The following is a 21,377-nucleotide window of genomic DNA, read 5'->3' on the forward strand; positions in this document are numbered from 1 at the left end:
TATTAGGCAAATTAGTATTTTGACCACATCATCCTCTTTATGCATGTTGTCTTACTCCAAGCTGTATAGGCTCGAAAGCCTACTACCAATTAAGCATATTAGGTGATGTGCATCTCTGTAATGAGAAGGGGTGTGGTCTAATGACATCAACACCCTATAATAGGTGTGCATAATTATTAGGCAACTTCCTTTCCTTTGGCAAAATGAGTCAAAAGAAGGACTTGACATGCTCAGAAAAGTCAAAAATAGTGAGATATCTTGCAGAGGGATGCAGCACTCTTAAAATTGCAAAGCTTCTGAAGCGTGATCATCGAACAATCAAGCGTTTCATTCAAAATAGTCAACAGGGTCGCAAGAAGCGTGTGGAAAAAGCAAGGCGCAAAATAACTGCCCATGAACTGAGAAAAGTCAAGCGTGCAGCTGCCAAGATGCCACTTGCCACCAGTTTGGCCATATTTCAGAGCTGCAACATCACTGGAGTGCCCAAAAGCACAAGGTGTGCAATACTCAGAGACATGGCCAAGGTAAGAAAGGCTGAAAGACGACCACCACTGAACAAGACACACAAGCTGAAACGTCAAGACTGGGCCAAGAAATATCTCAAGACTGATTTTTCTACGTTTTTATGGACTGATGAAATGAGAGTGAGTCTTGATGGGCCAGATGGATGGGCCCGTGGCTGGATTGGTAAAGGGCAGAGAGCTCCAGTCCGACTCAGACGCCAGCAAGGTGGAGTACTGGTTTGGGCTGGTATCATCAAAGATGAGCTTGTGGGGCCTTTTCGGGTTGAGGATGGAGTCAAGCTCAACTCCCAGTCCTACTGCCAGTTTCTGGAAGACACCTTTTTCAAGCAGTGGTACAGGAAGAAGTCTGCATCCTTCAAGAAAAACATGATTTTCATGCAGGACAATGCTCCATCACACGCGTCCAAGTACTCCACAGCGTGGCTGGCAAGAAAGGGTATAAAAGAAGAAAATCTAATGACATGGCCTCCTTGTTCACCTGATCTGAACCCCATTGAGAACCTGTGGTCCATCATCAAATGTGAGATTTACAAGGAGGGAAAACAGTACACCTCTCTGAACAGTGTCTGGGAGGCTGTGGTTGCTGCTGCACTCAATGTTGATGGTGAACAGATCAAAACACTGACAGAATCCATGGATGGCAGGCTTTTGAGTGTCCTTGCAAAGAAAGTGGCTATATTGGTCACTGATTTGTTTTTGTTTAGTTTTTGAATGTCAGAAATGTATATTTGTGAATGTTGAGATGTTATATTGGTTTCACTGGTAAAAATAAATAATTGAAATGGGTATATATTTGTTTTTTGTTAAGTTGCCTAATAATTATGCACAGTAATAGTCACCTGCACACACAGATATCCCCCTAAAATAGCTGAAACTAAAAACAAACTAAAAACTACTTCCAAAAATATTCAGCTTTGATATTAATAAGTTTTTTGGGTTCATTGAGAACATGGTTGTTGTTCAATAATAAAATTAATCCTCAAAAATACAACTTGCCTAATAATTCTGCACTCCCTGTATAGCCATTTAGTTATTCAATAAAATGTATCTGTATAGTGCCACCTGCTGTTTGTTCTTTTCCTTTTTTTTCTGTCCACCTGAGCATGGACACGCCTGCTCAATTCTATCCTTTTACCACCAGTGCCACCAGCGGTATCTACTGTAGGAAGATGTGACAACTGTAGGGAGAGAGCTGGAGCAGAAATGACACATCTCTGGGAAAGGACATGTCGACTGAGCTGCCAGTCAGAAATAAATTAGCAGACCAATTGCATAAATAATTGTGGAGATCTCTGAAACCATGTGAGGTACAGGGCTGGTTCTAGCTGTGTTAAAAAAAAAACATTGTCATGTACTATATGGTCTGATTTTCATTTTTTATATTAACCATGGGATAACTCATGATTTTTTTAACTTCACTAAGGCTACTTTCACACTCGCGTTTGGTGTGGATCCGTCTTGTATCTGCACAGACGGATCCACACCGATAATGCAAACGCTTGTATCCCATCATAACGCATCCGTTTGCATTATTCATAAAAAAAAAGTCTAAGTCAAAACGGATCCATCCTGACGGATGCGTTTTCAATTGCACCATATTGTGTCAGTGAAAATGGATCCGTCCCCATTGACTTACATTGTAAGTCAGGACGGATCCGTTTGGCTCCGCATCGTCAGGCGGACACCAAAACGTTGCAAGCTGCGTTTTAGTGTCCGCCTGAAAAGCGGAACGGAGACCAAACGCAGCCAAATTGATGCATTCTGACCAGATCCTTATCCATTCAGAATGCACTGGGGCTGAACTGATCCGTTTTGGGCCGCTTGTGAGAGCCCTGAAACGGATCTCACAAGCGGACCCAGAAACGCCAGTGTGAAAGTAGCCTAATCTTGTATCTTAAAACAAGGTTAAACCAGCAGTAAATGAATGTTAGCACCATCATCTAGTTGTGCTCGCTAGAATCATTCAAGTATCAAACCACAAAAACTCACTTAGGCCTCTTTCACACGGGGGGCGTTGCGGGAAAAGGTGCGGGTGCGTTGCAGGAACATGCGCGATTTTTCCGCGCGAGTGCAAAACATTGTAATGCGTTTTGCACTCGCGTGAGAAAAATCGCGCATGTTTGGTACCCAAACCCGAACTTCTTCACAGAAGTTCGGGCTTGGGATCGGTGTTCTGTAGATTGTATTATTTTCCCTTATAACATGGTTATAACGGAAAATAATAGCATTCTCTATACAGAATGCATAGTAAAATAGGGCTGGAGGGGTTAAAAAAAAAATTGCAATAATTTAACTCACCTTAATCCACTTGCTCGCGCAGCCCGGCTTCTCTTCTGTCTTCTTTTTTGCTGTGTGCAGGAAAAGGATCTGTGGTGACGCCACTGCGCTCATCACATGGTCCATCACATGATCCATCACCATGGTAAAAGATTATGTGACGGACCATGTGATGACCGGAGTGACGTCACCACAGGTCCTTTTCCTGCACACAGCAAAAAAGAAGACAGAAGAGAAGCCGGGCTGCGGCGAGCAAGTGGATTAAGGTGAGTTTAATTATTTTTTTATTTTTTTTAACCCCTCCAGCCCTATTTTACTATGCATTCTGTATTCAGGGAAAATGCATTCGCATAAGGGAATGCATTCTGTATAAGGGAAAATAATAATCATCGGGTCCCCATCCCGATCGTCTCCTAGCAACCGTGCGTGAAAATCGCACCGCATCCGCACTTGCTTGCGGATACTTGCTATTTTCACGCAACCCCATTCATTTCTATGGGGCCTGCGTTACGTGAAAAACGCACAAAGAGGAGCATGCTGCGATTTTCACGCAACGCACAAGTGATGCGTGAAAATCACCGCTTGTGTGTTCAGCTCATGTTCGCAATAGTCCAGTTCTATTTTTGAAGCTTCTTTTTTTTAACCAAAACTAGGTCGAGATTCAAGGAGAAGGAGAGTATGTGGGGAAAGACATACAGTACTTTTCTTCTATCTGAATAGAAACACATACAGTATGTAATGTTAGTATTGTTTTTTAAATAGTGTTTGAGCCAAAGTCAAAAAGAAGGTCAAGTGTACATTTCTTCTGTCTTGTATCTACTACTGTGTTTGCTTTAAAAACTGCACAGTGTGAACAAGGCCTGAACACATTTCTCATTGAATTGCTATAGTGGATTATTTTTCACCCAAGTGATTATCTGAAAACTCTGAATATCAGCATATTTTAGAGATGTAAGTAAAAAAAAACTCATGTATATGCTCTATACATGAGTGATTTTACATTTGCTTACAATGGACATTCTCCATTCATTTCTATAGGCTAAAATAGCTAAGGGCTGTACTCAGCAGTCCCATAGACTTGAATAGAGTGGCAGTATGCACACCTGTCACTTTGTTCTCTTTGGGGACTCAGGGACCCCATTCTCATAATCAGAGGCATAGCTATAGGGGAAGCAGGGAAGGCGGCTGCTTTGAGGCCCGAACTCAGAAGGGGCCCTTCCAGGAGGAGGACTAAAAGATTTTATAGTCAGGGTGCCTCAGCAGTCTTATACAATGACATTATATACAGAGACACTGTAGGAAATGGATGGAGCGGCTGCCGGGCTTCGTCTGAGAGAGCGATCTTGAGTAGTCACAAGAGTGGGGATTAAACGGAAGAAGGGGGTTGTGAAGAAGTTGCTGTGGTTGGAGGGGGTCATTTAAAAATTTGCTGTGGGGCCCAGACATTTCTAGTTCCTCCACTGGTTTTGAGAGTCTTTCTGTGATTTATTCTAGGATTGCTTGCTCTACACGGGGGGCCTCATGTGGGTGCTCCCGGACTCCCCTGCCGATACTTGTTTTGTCTGGATGAGCCCCCACCGTCCCCTGGCTGTGCCGCCTGTCATCCATAATCTATGAGCTGAGGATTTATTACCCTGTTGCTACCATTAAAGCACCAGAGACGTGCAGCTGACAGGTGATAATCTGTGACCTCCTCCCACGCACAGGGAATCTCTTGTTACATTGTAACTTATGACAAACACAAACCGCTCCAGGATCAATATGAGATTTACTGGAGATGCTGCTCACAGCAGGAGAACTACAATTCCCAGTGAACAATCCATAAAGTGAGAACGAGAGCCACAAGAGTCAAAATCATTTAATAGGCTTGTGCCCAGGATAGAGGATAGCTAACTGATCTGTGGGGGTCCAGTTGCTTGGACCCCCACTGGTCCCAAGAACGAGGGTCCCCAAATCTGAGGAGTGGCAGGTTGGGCACTTGCCCTGCCACTCATTCTCTAGGCAGGCATGTCAAACTCATGGCCTTCCAGCTGTTGCAAAACTACATCTCCCACCATGTCTGCACATCCTATAGCTATTAGGGCATGCTGGGAGTTGTAGTTTTGCAACAGCTGGATTGTCATGAGTTTGACATCCATGCAGGTTGTCTGCAGTAATAGATCTTCCTGTAGTATAAGGTGTGTGGCAGTGGCGTAACTACCGGGGAAGCGACTGCTTCGGGGTCCAGGCTGACAAGGGGCCCGGCAGCGTGTCAAGTTTCATCATGATTATTTAATACGTTTTTTTATGGCCCCTTCACATACACTACGGCGCCGGCGACATTGGGGGCTGGCCAGTCCCTTCCACCCCGCCCCAAGCTCGCCCCCGGTGCATCTTACTGCCAGCCAGCTAGAATCAAGCTGGTACAGGCCGGTGCTGTTCTAATTAGGCCCGCCCACCAAGTTCCAGTCTTGCCTGAGGTAACTAGCGTGTTGCTAGCGTGTGCTAGCCGGGCCTGGAACAGAGCAGCGCAGCGCGGGAGTCGGGACCGGGACCTCGCCTAACGGGTTGCGGACAACTGTGGCGATGACAGTGACAGTCTGACAGACTCACACACAGCACTAGTCTGCCACATGCCACTGCCCAGTAGCTCTATGCCCACTGCCGCTAGTCTCAGACTCACTCACCGCATTGCCCTGCCTTGCAGCTCTCTCTCTCTGCCAGCCAAACCAGGCTGCTGCGGAGTCAGCGACCTCATCCTTAGGGTACATTTACACGACCGTATTTTTGGCTCTGCATCCGTTCTGCAATTTTGCGGAACGGGTGCGGACCCATTCATTTCAATGGGGCCGCAAAAGATGCGGACAGCACACAATGTGCTGTCCGCATCCGTAGATCCGTTCCGCGGCCCCGCAAAAAAGATAGAGCATGTCCTATTCTTGTCTGCAATCGCGGACAAGAATAGGCATTTCTATCATGGGGCCGGCTACATTCACACGCCCGGTATCCATGTTTTGCGGATCCGCAATTTGCGGACCGCAAAACACATACGGTCGTGTGAATGTACCCTTAATCTTAGCCACCTCAAACCACTAGGCACTGGTTACCATCTGGAGACTGGCCTTGGTAACTTATGAGCTGGCCTGGTATAAGTTATACATCATATTAAATAACTCATACCAGCTGTACATATATAATCATATAAGGAGATACCCAGGTTATATGGCCCATATCACTATATACATATAACTTACCAGCTGTACATATATAATTATATACATGGTCCATATCGCTATATACAAGAAAATAATATACCGTATAACATCTTCTTGTATATAGTGATATGGATCATGCTGGTATAACCTGGGTATCTCCTGTATATAATTATATATGTGCAGCCGGGGCTGGGGGTCATACAAATATTTGCTGTGGGGCCCAGTCACTTCTAGTTACACCCCTGCTCATAATTAATAAGGTTCCCAGTGATTGGACCCCTCCAACCAGATACTTAGCACTTATTCTGTGGATAGGTGATAGGGACGTATGGTGGGAAGCCCCTTTAACACTAGCCTTGTTGTCTTCCTGACAATCTTGCCATGTGTAATACTGCAGTCAACAAGACAAGTCAGAAGATAACTGTCTGTACTATCATCAAGTTTTCTCTTATTGGATGTGATGATGATGAAAGCCCCAGCCTTCAGTATTCTAAAGATATATTTCCTGCTAGACCAGGCTGCATTTTCTAAAATACCGATTTGTGGGCCTGTGTTTTTCTAGGTAGTATCACAATTATCTGTCCTAATTGCGGAATCTAAAATTGTAACATTATTGCATCTTATTTTGTTACATACAGCAAAAGAAATTAACAACAGCAGGCACAAGTACAACAATACTACCTCTAAAGCAAATTTACCACCTCTACAATAAGCCTTTTAGTTTTCTGCATTTTAGTGGTGTAGTTTCCTGCCAGGACACAAGGGAAGATGTGGCCAAGGTTCCTTTGTAAGTGACCTTCTCACAGCGTGATGAGCTTGTTCAGCAGAGTTGGATTCAGATGACTGAGGGTCCAGGTGAAGGCTATGGTGGAAATGTGAATGAACACGTTGTGTCTGTGGTAGTGCCAGAGGTGGCGGAGGTGCAGCAACTTCTATCACCTTTCCATGATGGAAAAGAAAAGTTCTTAGTTCTGTTTCTAATCACACACATACAATATACAAACAACACATCATAAATAGTCTAACCCACAGGAGATACAAACTATAGCTATATGCTGTCATAACTACAGCTCTCTGCTTTCATTTTATACCAAATTTATAATGTCAGATCTGTAGTGGAAAAAGAACAAGAGGAGGTGAGGGAATATGTTTTGTACAGAATTTTTAATAGTAGGTGTGTGCCAGGCAAAGTATCAGGTCAATTGTTGGAGTGGTAAAGAGGTAAAAGAGTAATATCGGGACAGTGATAACTCTAACTAAAGGAAATCAATAATCCATATTAGGACATATGAGAAAGAAATAGATACAGGGGTGTAACTAGGAATGACTGGGCCCCATAGCTACTTCCCTGCAACCCCCTACTCTCTTGCAACCTCATATAACCCCCTACGCACTCGGTCATATAACAAATAAGAAAATAAAATAACCAGCAGGGTTGGATTTTTTGCAATCCTGGAGTTGCACCGTGAACCCATTTATTTTTATGGCTGCACTGCTACACTGTGATTCTTGGTTATCCAACACCTGACAAGCGCAAGATCGCTCCATCCTAATACATATGAACATTGCACCAAACAAAACTGTATCCATATATCAATATTGTAGGCAGCAACCTTCACTTAAAAGCTGCTGTGAAACTCCCAGTATGCATACTTAGGCCTCTTTCACACTACAGTATGTCCATTTCAGTGTTTTGCGTTCCGTTTTTCACGGATCCGTTGTCCCGTTTTTGGGTTCCGTTGTGTCTCCGTTTCCGTTCAGTATGTCCGCAAAAACCTTTCAGTATGGTTTCTGTATGGTTCCCGTATACGGTCCGTTTTTCACGGATCAAAAACGGAAGCCACCTGTATTTGTGCTCAGCCAAAGTTTGGCAACAAGAAACACATGGCCACAGTGGGCTGGGCCTAGCATTTGTTAATGACGGATCCGCAAAAAACGGATGACATACGGATGACATACGGATGCCTTCCGTATGCATTCCGTTTTTTTGCGGACCCATTGACTTTAATGGAGCCACGGACCGTGATTTGCGGACAAACATAGGACATGTTCTATCTTTCCACGGCACGGAAATACTGAAATACTGAAACGGAATGCACACGGAGACACTTCAGTATTTTTTGCTGAACCATTGAAATGAATGGTTCAGTATCTGTTCCGTATACTGAACTCAAAAAACGTCCAGTATACTGAACGCAAAATACTGTAGTGTGAAAGAGGCCTTACTCGGTAGTCCTTGTAATAGGACTCGGGAGGCTGTGGAGCTGGCTGATTCTCATCAGACCCAGATCACTTCTGCAGTGAGGTGGTACAAGCTTGTACAACCTCTCTGGGGACTGTATTTCCCCTACAACTTGGGCTAATATATCAGCCCATTTACAGGAGAAATCAGCAAACAGCCGGTCCGCAATATGTGGGCACCGGCTGTGTGCTCACCGCATCTCGGATGTGGTGCACACGGATCATGGACCCATTCAAGTTGAATCGGTTTTAATCCGTCTGCAGAATCCATATGGATGTTGCTTGTCTAGTGGGGATGCAATTTGTGGTCCTCAATGCACGGAACGGCTGAGAAACTGCCATGTGCATGAGCCCTAAGGCTAAGTTCACATCACCTTTTAGCTCTCTGTACTTCCGATGCTTCAGAACAAGAGGGAAAAAAAAACTATGTAAATGTAAAATGTAAAATAATGGACCCTGTTGCATCAGTTGCATGCAGTACTTTTTTTTCCATCTAAAAAACGGATCTCACGCGGAAAGGGCTCAAATGGATGCCAACTGGTGCAACAGGATCCGTTTTTTCACAGTTTTTTTTTTTTAAAGAGCCACCACACTCCACAACACAGCTTTTTTGCCCATTCCCTGGTGACCATAGCCCATACATCCCATATATTAAAACGACTGTTAAGGAAAAGTGAAATAGAAAAATATTTTAATTGCATGTTGTGCTATTAAAAAACAATAAATAAAAAATTGAAAAACAGGCTAATTTCTCCCTTTTTACATTTTCCTAAAAAAAATAAAAATAAACTAAAATAAAATGAAAAAAAAAAAAACCCAATCAAAACACGAACTATATATCACTGGAAAAAGGAGAAAAAATTATTTATATAACTGAATGGAAAAAAGTTATGGCTTTCAAAACGGAAAATGCGCCTTGTCAGGATATGGTTAATTTCATTGCACTCAGTGGTAAACATGAGGAGCGTTTTCCTCAGGATATTGCAGTCATTGAGAAGCGTCACAAAGGTAAATGGAGCTCTGCAGTGTTGGCACATTACTGTTGGATGTATGTGCTTTTTCTTTCTAACGAAAGAAATTCTTATTATGCTCAATGAGGGAGATTTATCAAGCCTGGCATTACCATACGCCACTCTGGGCGTGGAGCTGGATCCCCCTTAATTATTAAGAGGCAGATGCAGCTTAATAAATTGGGCTCATCGCTGGCACTCTGTGCTCCAGAAACTCAACGCTAGGGCCGGGTGTAAATATGAGCTATAACTTACACCAGTTTCTATTGTAAATTATAGTAAATCTGGCAGGACAAGGTAGGCTTCTCTCCTCCCATTAAGCCCCATCTCTTACAAAAGTGTCAAGAAGCTAAAAAAAAATCGCAAATTATTGTACAGGCCATAATTAGCAACTTTTCAATGCTGCAATAGTGGCTTAAATAGCTTGATAAATAACTCTCAGTGTTCTTTCCTTCTTCCTGTAACTTCCAAACAATCTTACATTTTTAACATAATTTTCTTGTTCAGCAACCAAAAATTATATGGGGTTAACCATGTCTTACAAAACCTATGTTGAACGGTATTATCAACTGTAGGTCCCTGATTACACAGGCAGATGTTCTGCTGACAATCAGGCATCTTTCTTTCTGATGAGCAATCAGCCGACAAACTAACATTTATTGGATGATCAGCGAGCAATTATACACTAATGATGGGAAAGTGTTCCAATGAACGTTAGTTCACAATAATTGGCCTAAAAAATGGTTTGGTCTAGGGCCCTTTCTTTTTCTAAGGGCTCATTCACACGAATTTGTGTTGCCCGCTGCCGTATTGCGGACCGCATTTACACGGGCGCCGTTCCGTGTGCATTCCGCATGACGGATGCGGACCCATTCACTTCAATGGGTCTGCAAATCCGTAAATGCGGAACGGTGCAGAACGGAAGCAAAGAACGGAACACTACGGAAGCACTATGGAGTGCTTCCTGGGGTTTCGTTCCGTGCCTCTGCACCACAAAAAGATAGAACTTGCCCTATCTTTTTGCAGAACGGATGGATCGCGGACCTATTCAAGTGAATGGGTCAGCAAACCACATGCGGCTGGCCCACGGTCGGTGCACGTGCATTGCGGACCGCAATTCGTGTGAACAAGCCCTAAATTGGGACTACTTAAAATTTTTTAGATAGAAAGATAGGATGGATTGATTGATATAGACAGATATCAGATAAATAGGCAGACGGCCAGACGATAGAGATAGATAGATATGAGATAGAGATAGATCATCCAAAATAATATAAACAGCACTGCGATCAAATGGTTGTGATGTGCCAGCGGCTGTAGAAGAAATCCACCATCAAGCAAATAAAGTATAAAATTCCACTGCACTCCCAAGGAAAGTAAAAAAAGTCACTGCTTGAGAAAAGTCCCAGTAAGAGGACTGAAACGTCACTTTTGGTGATTAAAGAACACTACTTTTAATTTACTTTCTTTGGGAGTGCCGTGGAATTTTTTACTTTATTAGAGATAGATAGATAGATAGATAGATAGATAGATAGATAGATGAATCTGACTACCTTCACTTCATAGATTGTACATGTTACAGTAACCTCTTCATCCACTGCTCCCTGGTGTTTCACAACTGAACCAGTGCAAACTCCGATATGCTGTGTAGACAAAACAGAAAACAATTTATAGGAGAGGGATAATATAAATATCACTACATTATGGGATTACAATTATATTATTTTTCCATTAACAAACCCAGTATTACCCTTAAGGACCCTGATACTCCCATTTGTTTACTAGCAATGGTCAACCGAACCATGAATGTACTTTGTAAAGTTAAGCATTAAACAAGGACAGGAAGAGCTTAAGCCAATGGTAAACTCTCATTTTGCTGACAGCCCTATAGGTCGCTGAACCTTATGCTGCTGGAAGCATGATCTTAAAAATATGCATGAGTTTCTCTAAAAATAGAGAAATCGGGTGTAATTGGAGGGTTTTACAATATAACTAGCATCATTTTTACAATGAAGTAAGGTAAAGTAAAATAATTTTGCACAGTTGTAATATGGCTTTAGCCCTGAAAGCTCACGCTTTTTTTGGACTGAACTTAGATCACCATAGAACCCTGTAATGCAGACCCTAATATGTGGACATATTATGACTGTCTGAAATTGACCTTAAAGGGGTTGTCCGAGTTATTATTTTGTTCTTTGTATGTTTCTAACAAATCAAATGTAAGGTGTTTACAATGCACTTACTTAATCTGCAGTGGCTCTTTTTTCAAAGTTCACTGAGGGTCACATGACCTGTGATGTCAGCTTCTCTTCCTGGTCTGATGATGTCTGTGCATGAGGCGTCATTATGCATTTTAGTGGTGTAGTTTCCTTCCAGGACACAAGGGAAGATGTGGCCAAGGTTCCTTTGTAAGTGACCTTCTCACAGCGTGATGAGCTTGTTCAGCAGAGTTGGATTCAGATGACTGAGGGCCCAGGTGAAGGCTATGGTGGAAGTGGGGGAAGGTGGGAGTGGGGGAAACTCCCCACCGTATTATACAGGCTGATACTAAGCCTGGAAACAGGGAAAAGGCACAGGTCACCTCCTACAGCCACCCTAAGGATGGGTTCACACCTGAGCGTTTTACAGCGCGTTCCTACGCGCTGTAAAACGCTCAACAGGCAAAAAACAATGATTCCCTATGGGCATGGTTCTTACCTGAGCGTTTTACAGCACGTACGAATGCGCTGTAAAACACCCTACGCCCCAAGAAGTACAGGAGCTTCTTTGGGGCGTATTGTCGCACGTTCCTACACATAGATTAGCGGGAACGCGCCTAAATGGACGTTTGCTTGTTTCCCGCGTAGTAACCGATGGAAGAAAGATAGATAGAGCAACAACTGAATGGCAGGCAAGCACCAGGTAAAACAACACCACACCAGAACAACAAACACTCACCTGCCACAGCAAAGATGGAACAACGACAACCAAACAATCTGCAAACACCGGATACAAGCTGGCTCCAGGCAAGGCTGCTCCTAAACTTTAGGTTCACCCCTCCGGGAAACCAATGGGGCCCCCTTCCGGAGGCATAAACAGACAAGGGGATGTCTAGCAAGTAGCACCCATGCCAGGCATAACACCAAAAATGCCAGACATAGTACACCAAACAAGACATCACCACACACCCATAACATAAACCCACACCAAACACAACAACGGGTAAGGGTAGGGACTAGAACATAGAAACAAGGGGGTGACATTGATGTTCCACTAGGATGGCCCTAAGACTGGACAGATGGAATCCAGGAACATCAACACTCCAACACACACACCAAGGCTGGAGACAAAACTAGATCTCAGGCTCAAACACAAGGATAAATAGAGCCTAGAGACCACACTCAATTCTACACCAAGGAAGACATTAACCCCACGACCACCAGACAGAAGGAGGAAACAACTTAAAGGGGAAGTGCACACACAAGCATAAAAAGCAACACGTTGCCGCAGGCAACAGCATTCATGGCAACCATGTAACAGCGCACACAACAAAGGCCGTGTCACAATGCCGTGCATGCTGTAACAGCAACACGTTGCCACAGGCAACAGCAAGCGTGGCAACAGTGTCACGGCGCACACCAAAAGCTGTAACACCTCCACTGGCCGAGTGGCTGCTGTTGCCCTGTGTCTCCCTCCCACTGGATTCTTCAGGAAAGTATAACCCCTTCTACCATCACCAGCACAGACTCAGGGCTGGAGGATTTTCTGAGCAGCTGCAGGCAGTGAAGAGAGAAATTCTGAGCACAGGATCTTCCCTCCTCATCCTGCAGACACAGAGCTGACAGACTGAAGGAGTTCTGCATAGCATTACACAATAACAGGTAGGGAGATCCTGTGTGTATCAGCAGTATCCTTGTACAGCTGGGACTTGTAGTCCTACACATACAACATGCTGCTGAGTATCCTTGCAATCAGATATCTCACTCAGGGAAGCACTTTTATTCACTCCCTTTGCAGAGCAGGGGGAGGGACACAAATATTCATGAGGAAACTCCAGAGATTTTTTGTTATTGCAGGTAAGCAAAGGGCCAGAAGAGAACCAGCGAAATGAGGAAATATAATTTTTTTGCCTAAAACTTTCTTGCTCGTGCCCATCCCCACCTGCCATTGGCTGCTCCCCGACACCGGATGTTTTTATCCGCGCATGGGGAGAAGCAGCAGCGGTGGTGAAGAAACAAGGGGCAGTACGGGGAGCAGGGTAAGTATATTCAATGTGAGGGGCCCGGCATATGGGGGACATTTACTGTATATAGTCTTGGATAACCTCTTTAACAGTCTATATATTTTTACTATAAACATTATAGGAATATAGAAATATTAGCATAAAAACAAAAGATATCCAGAAAATATTTCTGCAAGGGATGAAACAAATACTTACAGCATTGACTCCGGTTTCCTTCACACAAGGGTCAACTCCAGCATTGACATCATCTATAGTACAGTTACTTGCTGTGATAATATACTCAACATGTACTGAATTACTGATACCAGACTGCAAATAAAGATGAGAGAATTGGATTAGTGATTCTGCTAAATACACTGCTCAAAAAAATTAAGGGAACACTTAAACAACACAATGTAACTCCAAGTCAATCACACTTCTGTGAAATCAAACTGTCCACTTAGGAAGCAACACTGAGTGACAATCAATTTCACATGCTGTTGTGCAAATGGGATAGACAACAGGTGGAAATTATAGGCAATTAGCAAGACACCCCCAATAAAGGAGTGGTTCTGCAGGTGGTGACCTCAGACCACTTCTCAGTTCCTATGCTTCATGGCTGATGTTTTGGTCACTTTTGAATGCTGGCGGTGCTTTCACTCTAGTGGTAGCATGAGACAGAGTCTACAACCCACACAAATGGCTCAGGTAGTGCAGCTTATCCAGGATGGCACATCAATGCGAGCTGTGGCAAGAAGGTTTGCTGTGTCTGTCAGCGTAGTGTCCAGAGCATGGAGGCGCTACCAGGAGACAGGCCAGTAGATCAGGAGACGTGGAGGAGGCCGTAGGAGGGCAACAACCCCGCAGCAGGACCGCTACATCCGCCTTTGTGCAAGGAGGAACAGGAGGAGCACTGCCAGAGCCCTGCAAAATGACCTCCAGCAGGCCACAAATGTGCATGTGTCTGCTCAAACGGTCAGAAACAGACTCCATGAGGGTGATATGAAGGCCCGACGTCCACAGGTGGGGGTTGTGCTTACAGCCCAACACCGTGCAGGACGTTTTGCATTTGCCAGAGAACACCAAGATTGGCAAATTCGGCACTGGCGCCCTGCGCTCTTCACAGATGAAAGCAGGTTCACACTGAGCACATGTGACAGAGTCTTGAGACGCCGTGGAGAACGTTCTGCTGCCTGCAACATCCTCCAGCATGACCGGTTTGGCATTGGGTCAATAATGGTGTGGGGTGGCATTTCTTTGGAGGGCCGCACAGCCCTCCATGTGCTTGCCAGAGGTAGCCTGACTGCCATTAGGTACCGAGATGAGATCATCAGACCCCTTGTGAGACCATATGCTGGTGCGGTTGGCCCTGGGTTCCTCCTAATGCAAGACAATGCTAGACCTCATGTGGCTGGAGTGTGTCAGCGGTTCCTGCAAGACGAAGGCATTGATGCTATGGACTGGCCCGCCCGTTCCCCAGACCTGAATCCAATTGAGCACATCTGGGACATCATGTCTCGCTCTATCCACCAACGTCACATTGCACCACAGACTGTCCAGGAGTTGGCAGATGCTTTAGTCCAGGTCTGGGAGGAGATCCCTCAGGAGACTGTCCGCCACCTCATCAGGAGCATGCACAGGTGTTGTAGGGAGGTCATACAGGCACGTGGAGGCCACACACACTACTGAGCCTCATTTTGACTTGTTATAAGGACATTACATCAAAGTTGGATCAGCCTGTAGTGTGTTTTTCCACTTTAATTTTGAGTGTGACTCCAAATCCAGACCTCCATGGGTTGAAAAATTTGATTTCCATTTTTTATTTTTGTGTGAATATGTTGTCAACACATTCAACTATGTAAAGAACAAAGTATTTCAGAAGAATATTTAATTAATTCAGATCTAGGATGTGTTATTTTTGTGTTCCCTTTATTTTTTTGAGCAATGTAGTATATATGCTTATTACAACACAATAATTTGCCCACATACTTTGAACTCTTTTTTTTTGTTGTTAATGTAACATGAATATAAGAGTAGATGATGCAAAAATTCCACAAAATGTCAGGGTCTGAATAGTTAAATTGTCTTTAAGTAAGGTCTTGTTCACATCAACATTCTGTATTCCGTTATGGCTTTCCGTTATAACATGGTCATAACGGAAAATAATGCAATCCATAAGACGGAAATCAAAACAGAAACCTTTAGAGGCATTCCGTTTTGATCCACCATAATAGAAGTATATGGGCAAGCAGAACGCATCCGTCTGGCTTCCGTTATGCTGGACGGAAAACTAAATTCTGTAGACAGAATTATTATTTTCCTACTGCTTCCATTCCCCCCGCTGTCAGAACCCAAAGCTGCGCTGAAATACACAATCCGGACGGCTGTGCTGTTTCAACGCAATGGAGAGGACTCATGTGCATGCACAGCAGTCCCGACATTGTATTTCAGTGTAGTTCTGAGCACTGACAGCTGGGAATGGGTGCAGTAGTAAAAAAAAAAAATAGCCATAGGAACTCCATATGTGCAGTACTACTCATGTAGAATTGTGGTGGCAGATTCTCTTTAAAAGTGTAAGTGGCCCCATAAAAGTATTAAAAATATATCTTGTGTATTATTTTTATGGCATTTTATGTACAGTTTCTAGAGAGGTACATTTCTATGATAGCTCCCATCACGTATACCCCTTGTCTCACCTCCAAGTATGGAATACATGAATCATTTATCCACTGTAAATTTTTACCTGAATTCTTCCTCGGCCAATCTCATGGAGAAGGTAAAATACTGTGTTGTTCCCACCATTAAATTTCTTAAGGGACACATCAACTGCATGCACAACCTGGGTATCATTAAGAGGTGCCAACAGGCAGCCAGGACATGGTCTGAGTAAGTTTTCTGCTGAATCTGAAAAAAAGGAGAGAGAAATCATTGTTCATTATAACATAATAATGAAAAGAGCACTTTGCCCTCATATAAAAAAGTTAACGTGAAGACAAAAAAGCAATGGTAGCCTCAAACTTTCTGATAAGATAAGATGCCTTTATTGTCACTGTACAATACAATGAATACAATGCACAGTACAATGAAATTTTGTTTGGAGCAATCCTAGGTGCCATGGACAGAGGAATAAAGAACTGACATTTAAATTAAAGTATTATAATCTAAAAAAGAAACACATTGCACTAGAAAGCATTACTATTCACAGTTCACAGCATATACAGTCAAGTCTATAAATATTGGGACATCGACACAATTCTAAAATTTTTGGCTCGACACACCACCACAATGTATTTGAAATGAAACTAACAAGGTATTTTCCCTTCAGTTTTGTCTTCAGCAAGTGAAATGCATGCTCAATCGGATTCAGGTCAGGTGATTGACTTGGCCATTGCATAACAGTCCACTTTTTTCCTTAAAAAACTCTTTGGTTGCTTTTGCAGTATGCTTTGGGTCATTGTCCATCTGCACTGTGAAGCGCCGTCCAATGAGTTCTGAAGCATTTGGCTGAAGATCTGCAGATAATATTTCCCGAAACACTTCAGAATTCATCCTGCTGCTTTTGTCAGCAGTCACATCATCAATAAATACAAGAGAACCAGTTCCATTGGCAGCCGTACATGCCCACGCTATGACACTACCACCACTATGCTTCACTGATGAGGTGGTATGCTTAGGATCATGAGCAGTTCCTTTCCTTCTCCATACTCTTCTCTTCCCATCACTCTGGTACAAGTTGATCTTGGTCTCATTTGTCCATAGGATGTTGTTCCAGAACTGTGAAGGCTTTTTTAAATGTCGTTTGGCAAACTCTAATCTAGCCTTCCTGTTTTTGAGGTTCACCAATAGTTTACATCTTGTGCAGAACCCTCTGTATTCACTCTGATGAAGTTTTCTCTTGATTGTTGACTTTGACACACATACACCTACCTCCTGGAGAGTGTTCTTGATCTGGCCAACTGTTGTGAAGGGTGTTTTCTTCACCAGGGAAAGAATTCTTCAGTCATCCACCACAGTTTTTTTCTATGGTTTTCCGGGTCCTTTGGTGTTGCAGAGCTCACCGGTGTGTTTCTTCTTTTAAAGAATGTTCCAAACAGTTGTTTTGGCCAAGCCTAATGTTTTTTGCTATCTCTCTGATGGGTTTGTTAGTTTTTTTAAGCCTAATAATGGCTTGCTTCACTGATAGTGACAGCTCTTTGGATCTCATCTTGAGAGTTGACAGCAACAGATTCCAAATGCAAATAGCACACTTGAAATGAACTCTGGACCTTGTATCTGCTCATTGTAATTGGGATAATGAGGGAATAACACACACCTGGCCATGGAACAGCTGAGAAGCCAATTGTCATTTCATAGAATCACGCAATTTAACATATTATATCGCCTATACTACTCTCCTAAGATACTAATGAAATGTTATAAAACTAAACAATTTAACTGTAAAAAATGTGGAAAAGAGGGAGTAGATGATGTCTATATACTTTGGAAATGTATAAAAACCCAGCAATTTTGGAGGGTGGTGAATGAAAAAATAGAGAGGTACCATGCGTTTAAAATTCTGACTTGCTTTGAGGTTTGTGTTCTGGGAGTGATGGATAAAGTAGATGTTGCTCAAGATCGAGAAGTAGCAGCCAGACTCTCTTATTCTTTGCAAGAAAAACCATTGTAGCACACTGGGGAGCCAGGACAATACCAACAGTCAATGAATGGGAAAATTTGACTAGACTCTCGCTGGCTAGAGAGGAATTTCACTTGGTATCAATCAAGAAAAAACATATATTTGCCCAAAAATGGCAGAAATGGTTGAGATAGGGGACTTGGCTGCCGGTGGACTCGGGGGGTGGGGGTGGGAGGTTGGGGGGTGTGGCAGGTGCAGGAGGGGTGAGTGAGGCGGGGACGCTCCAAAATTTTATTTTATTTTTTTCTCCTTACTCCCTCCAGAAGAAGACAAAACAACAGGAAAGGTACAAGGGGTTTTGCAATTATATATGGCTGTTTATTATCTATATTGCTAATGAATAAGAATAAGGGAAAAAGTTTGTTATTCTTTGATATACTTGTATTTATTAAAACCAATAAAGACTAAATTTAAAAAAATATGTCGTTACTATTTTACTATTTCATTCCATTGTCTTGACCTATCTGCGAGAAATTCTTTCATCATATGCCTTAGTTAGTTTTCATCTAGATGACTTTCTGGATTCCTTCTCTTTTCAAGGGTTTTACAGAGTATTCAAATGTATCTAACTAGTGCACTGCAGGATCTTTATTTCGAAACTTGGAATTTCCTTTTCCTTTACTCATACTCCCAGCTCAGTAGCTATACCCTCTCATGCAAGCTGTCAAAGTTTATGAATGGCATTTTGTGTCTAGCAAGGTATTTTTTAAAGGGCTTGTCTGACTTACAAATCTTCACCTAGCCCCTAAATGTGAAAAGAAAATCCCATACTGACCACATTACTTTTACCTTTTACAGCTCCACTATTCCTCCTCATTAGGATTTGTTTACTCAACTGCAGCGATGACGTGCCTTACACCTCACATGACCGCCACAGCCAATTACTGGGCTCCACAATACATGGCTCGAGACTGCAGAGGCCAGTGATTGGCTGCAGTGGTCATGTACAGTAAACACAAACTGGAGGTTAGGACCAGAGTGGTGGCACAGGAAACAGGATTAATTGGTGAGTATTTGTAGAGTTTTTTTTTTTTATATGTTGGACAACCCATTTAAAGACCCCTTTAAAGTATGCCATCTTTGAGACACAATTCAGAACACACTCACTCAGTCCTCACATGGCAGGGTACTAAATACATTTTATTATAAAAGGCCAATGACTTCTCTGATTTTACTATACATTATTTAAACAGAATTTAAAACATGAAAACAATTTACCTAATTCAGATTTGCACTTGGTTCTAAGGACTGTAAAGGTGCCATTTTGCTTCTGAAGTTTGACATCACAGTCCGCTTCCACTGCCTGAAATTAAAATGGACACGTCTAATTAAATATATTTCGAAAAGTTTGTAGTAGTACCCACATACTGGAGGCAAAGAGCCATGCCCGCAAACTAGCCTATGTCTGCAGTATAGACACTACAGACTTCTTTTTAGCTTATTGCGATATTAGACTGGTATGATACTGGTACTAGCACTATAGTAGGGGACTGCTATATAAGCAGAGCCCTAATATCCAGATTTATTTGAGTGACTTAGCTTACAATCCATAACTGCTGGGCTATACAACTTTTACATGTTCTTTACTTATTTTCTGCCCCATGCACAATGTAGCATGTGTAACTGCATATTGTTAGATACTGTACATATTGTTAGTCTACTAGTTCATGTACTTTAAATACCTGTTCAGTTATCGGCCTCACAGAACAATTCATTAGTGGTTCTGGACTCAGAGATGGACATACAGTCTCCAAGAGATCTAACTCTAGGTAAAAAAATTCTCCAAGTGCCTTAAAACAAAAGCAAACACAGTTCAATTAATTTGGATGTATTACGTTGTTCAGAGGGAAATATAATTCATATGATTAATTTAGGAGCCACCCATATTCCCTACTGAGAATTCCAATAACCCCAAATTAACTTTGGAAATGCAGCTGAGCATCACCTGTAACAACCATTAATCGGTCATTGCTATTCATTTTCTAACACATGGTTCTGCCTAATATTTTTCATGTCTTGAATCTGGTGATGACCAATTCTTACATCTCTAGTAGTAACACATTAATCATACTGCTAAAAATGTAAAAATATAAATGTTCCATGGACATGTAAGTCCATGTTTTATATCTTTACCAAGAAGCATATCAAATAAAGTAGCCACAGAAAGATCTCATCCGTTTTTTACGTTTTGGCTTACCGAAGACCGCACGTGGACATTTTCAACCCGATCTAAGGCAAACTTATATCCAGTTCTGTGCTGACTATTAATGTGTTTAACGGCTAAATTAGCTCCTTCATGCACTTCTGGATCATCACAGTTTACAACACGACCAGTCTGTGTTAAAGGTAGTACCACAGCCTGGCAAAGGAGTAGTGATGCCAAAATGATCAGTATCTTCATCATGTTACAGCGTGTCTGGATTGCCTCTGGAGACAGTTAGAGGGAAATAGTGCTGTACTTTGCATCTTCCTTATATAAAGCAGATAAGTCATGGTCTTGCCAGGAAAAATATTTGCTCTGGCATTTCAGCGCAGTTCACATGAAACAGAAGAATCAACATTTGGGAAATCAATTTGTCTAGCTAAACTCCTGAAATGTTACCTAAATGTCTGTTACAATATACAGATATTCAATGTGCTCCTAGGTCTCCTCAATAATTTCTCGTAACCTAAGAAATAGCAGAGTTTGTGGCAATCTACCATCTATAACCACGTAGTGTCAGCTTTTTGTCTAGGACGCGGCCTGATGCCATCTTTCGCCACTTATAAGCGGATGAACCTGGATCATATATTCACATTTCTGCATAGGTAAAAGAGGGTATCCCATCTATCATCTCCAAACTCCAATACTAGTTCACAAAAGTTTGCATGGTAGGCAGTTGCTGCACGAGAAATACTATGCCTGCAAGGAAGATCAGACAAATTAAAACCCTGCTTGTGCACCTAAATGTCACCAGTCATCTGTGCCAAGCTGGTAATAAATAGGACAAAAAGGGATTAAATAAAACCTTGCAGAATGACAAATAAATGTTTGTTCCCTGCCACTCAATTCCATGTTTAACTTGCCTTTCATATTATGAGCAAGATAAATTGACCATCCACAAACTGCTGTTTTGTACATCTGCTCTTTTTTTTTACTGTTGCCCATTACCTTAGATATAATAGCTCTCATATTTGGTTCTAGAGGAATATTTATGTAGAGTACATGTAAGCTGCCAGGTCTTCACAGTATTCATCTAATCAACTGACCCTCTC

At 42.5% G+C, this 21,377-nt stretch overlaps 1 protein-coding gene across 1 annotated transcript; it reads right to left on the minus strand.

The window, feature by feature from the left end:
• Positions 1-1,650: 1,650 nt before the first annotated feature.
• Positions 1,651-20,574, minus strand: AHSG (alpha 2-HS glycoprotein). The gene is made up of 9 exons (XM_040428305.1): positions 20,320-20,574; positions 19,805-19,912; positions 19,341-19,425; positions 16,191-16,351; positions 13,664-13,777; positions 10,806-10,889; positions 8,248-8,251; positions 6,697-6,936; positions 1,651-1,851 (listed from the first exon to the last, which is right to left on the minus strand). The coding sequence occupies exons 1-8, from the start codon at positions 20,524-20,526 to the stop codon at positions 6,728-6,730; spliced, it is 972 nt and encodes a 323-aa protein (XP_040284239.1). The 5' UTR covers positions 20,527-20,574; the 3' UTR covers positions 1,651-1,851; positions 6,697-6,727.
• Positions 20,575-21,377: the final 803 nt, after the last annotated feature.

Source organism: Bufo bufo, chromosome 4 (assembly GCF_905171765.1).
Source record: "Bufo bufo chromosome 4, aBufBuf1.1, whole genome shotgun sequence".
Lineage (NCBI taxonomy): Eukaryota > Metazoa > Chordata > Amphibia > Anura > Bufonidae > Bufo > Bufo bufo.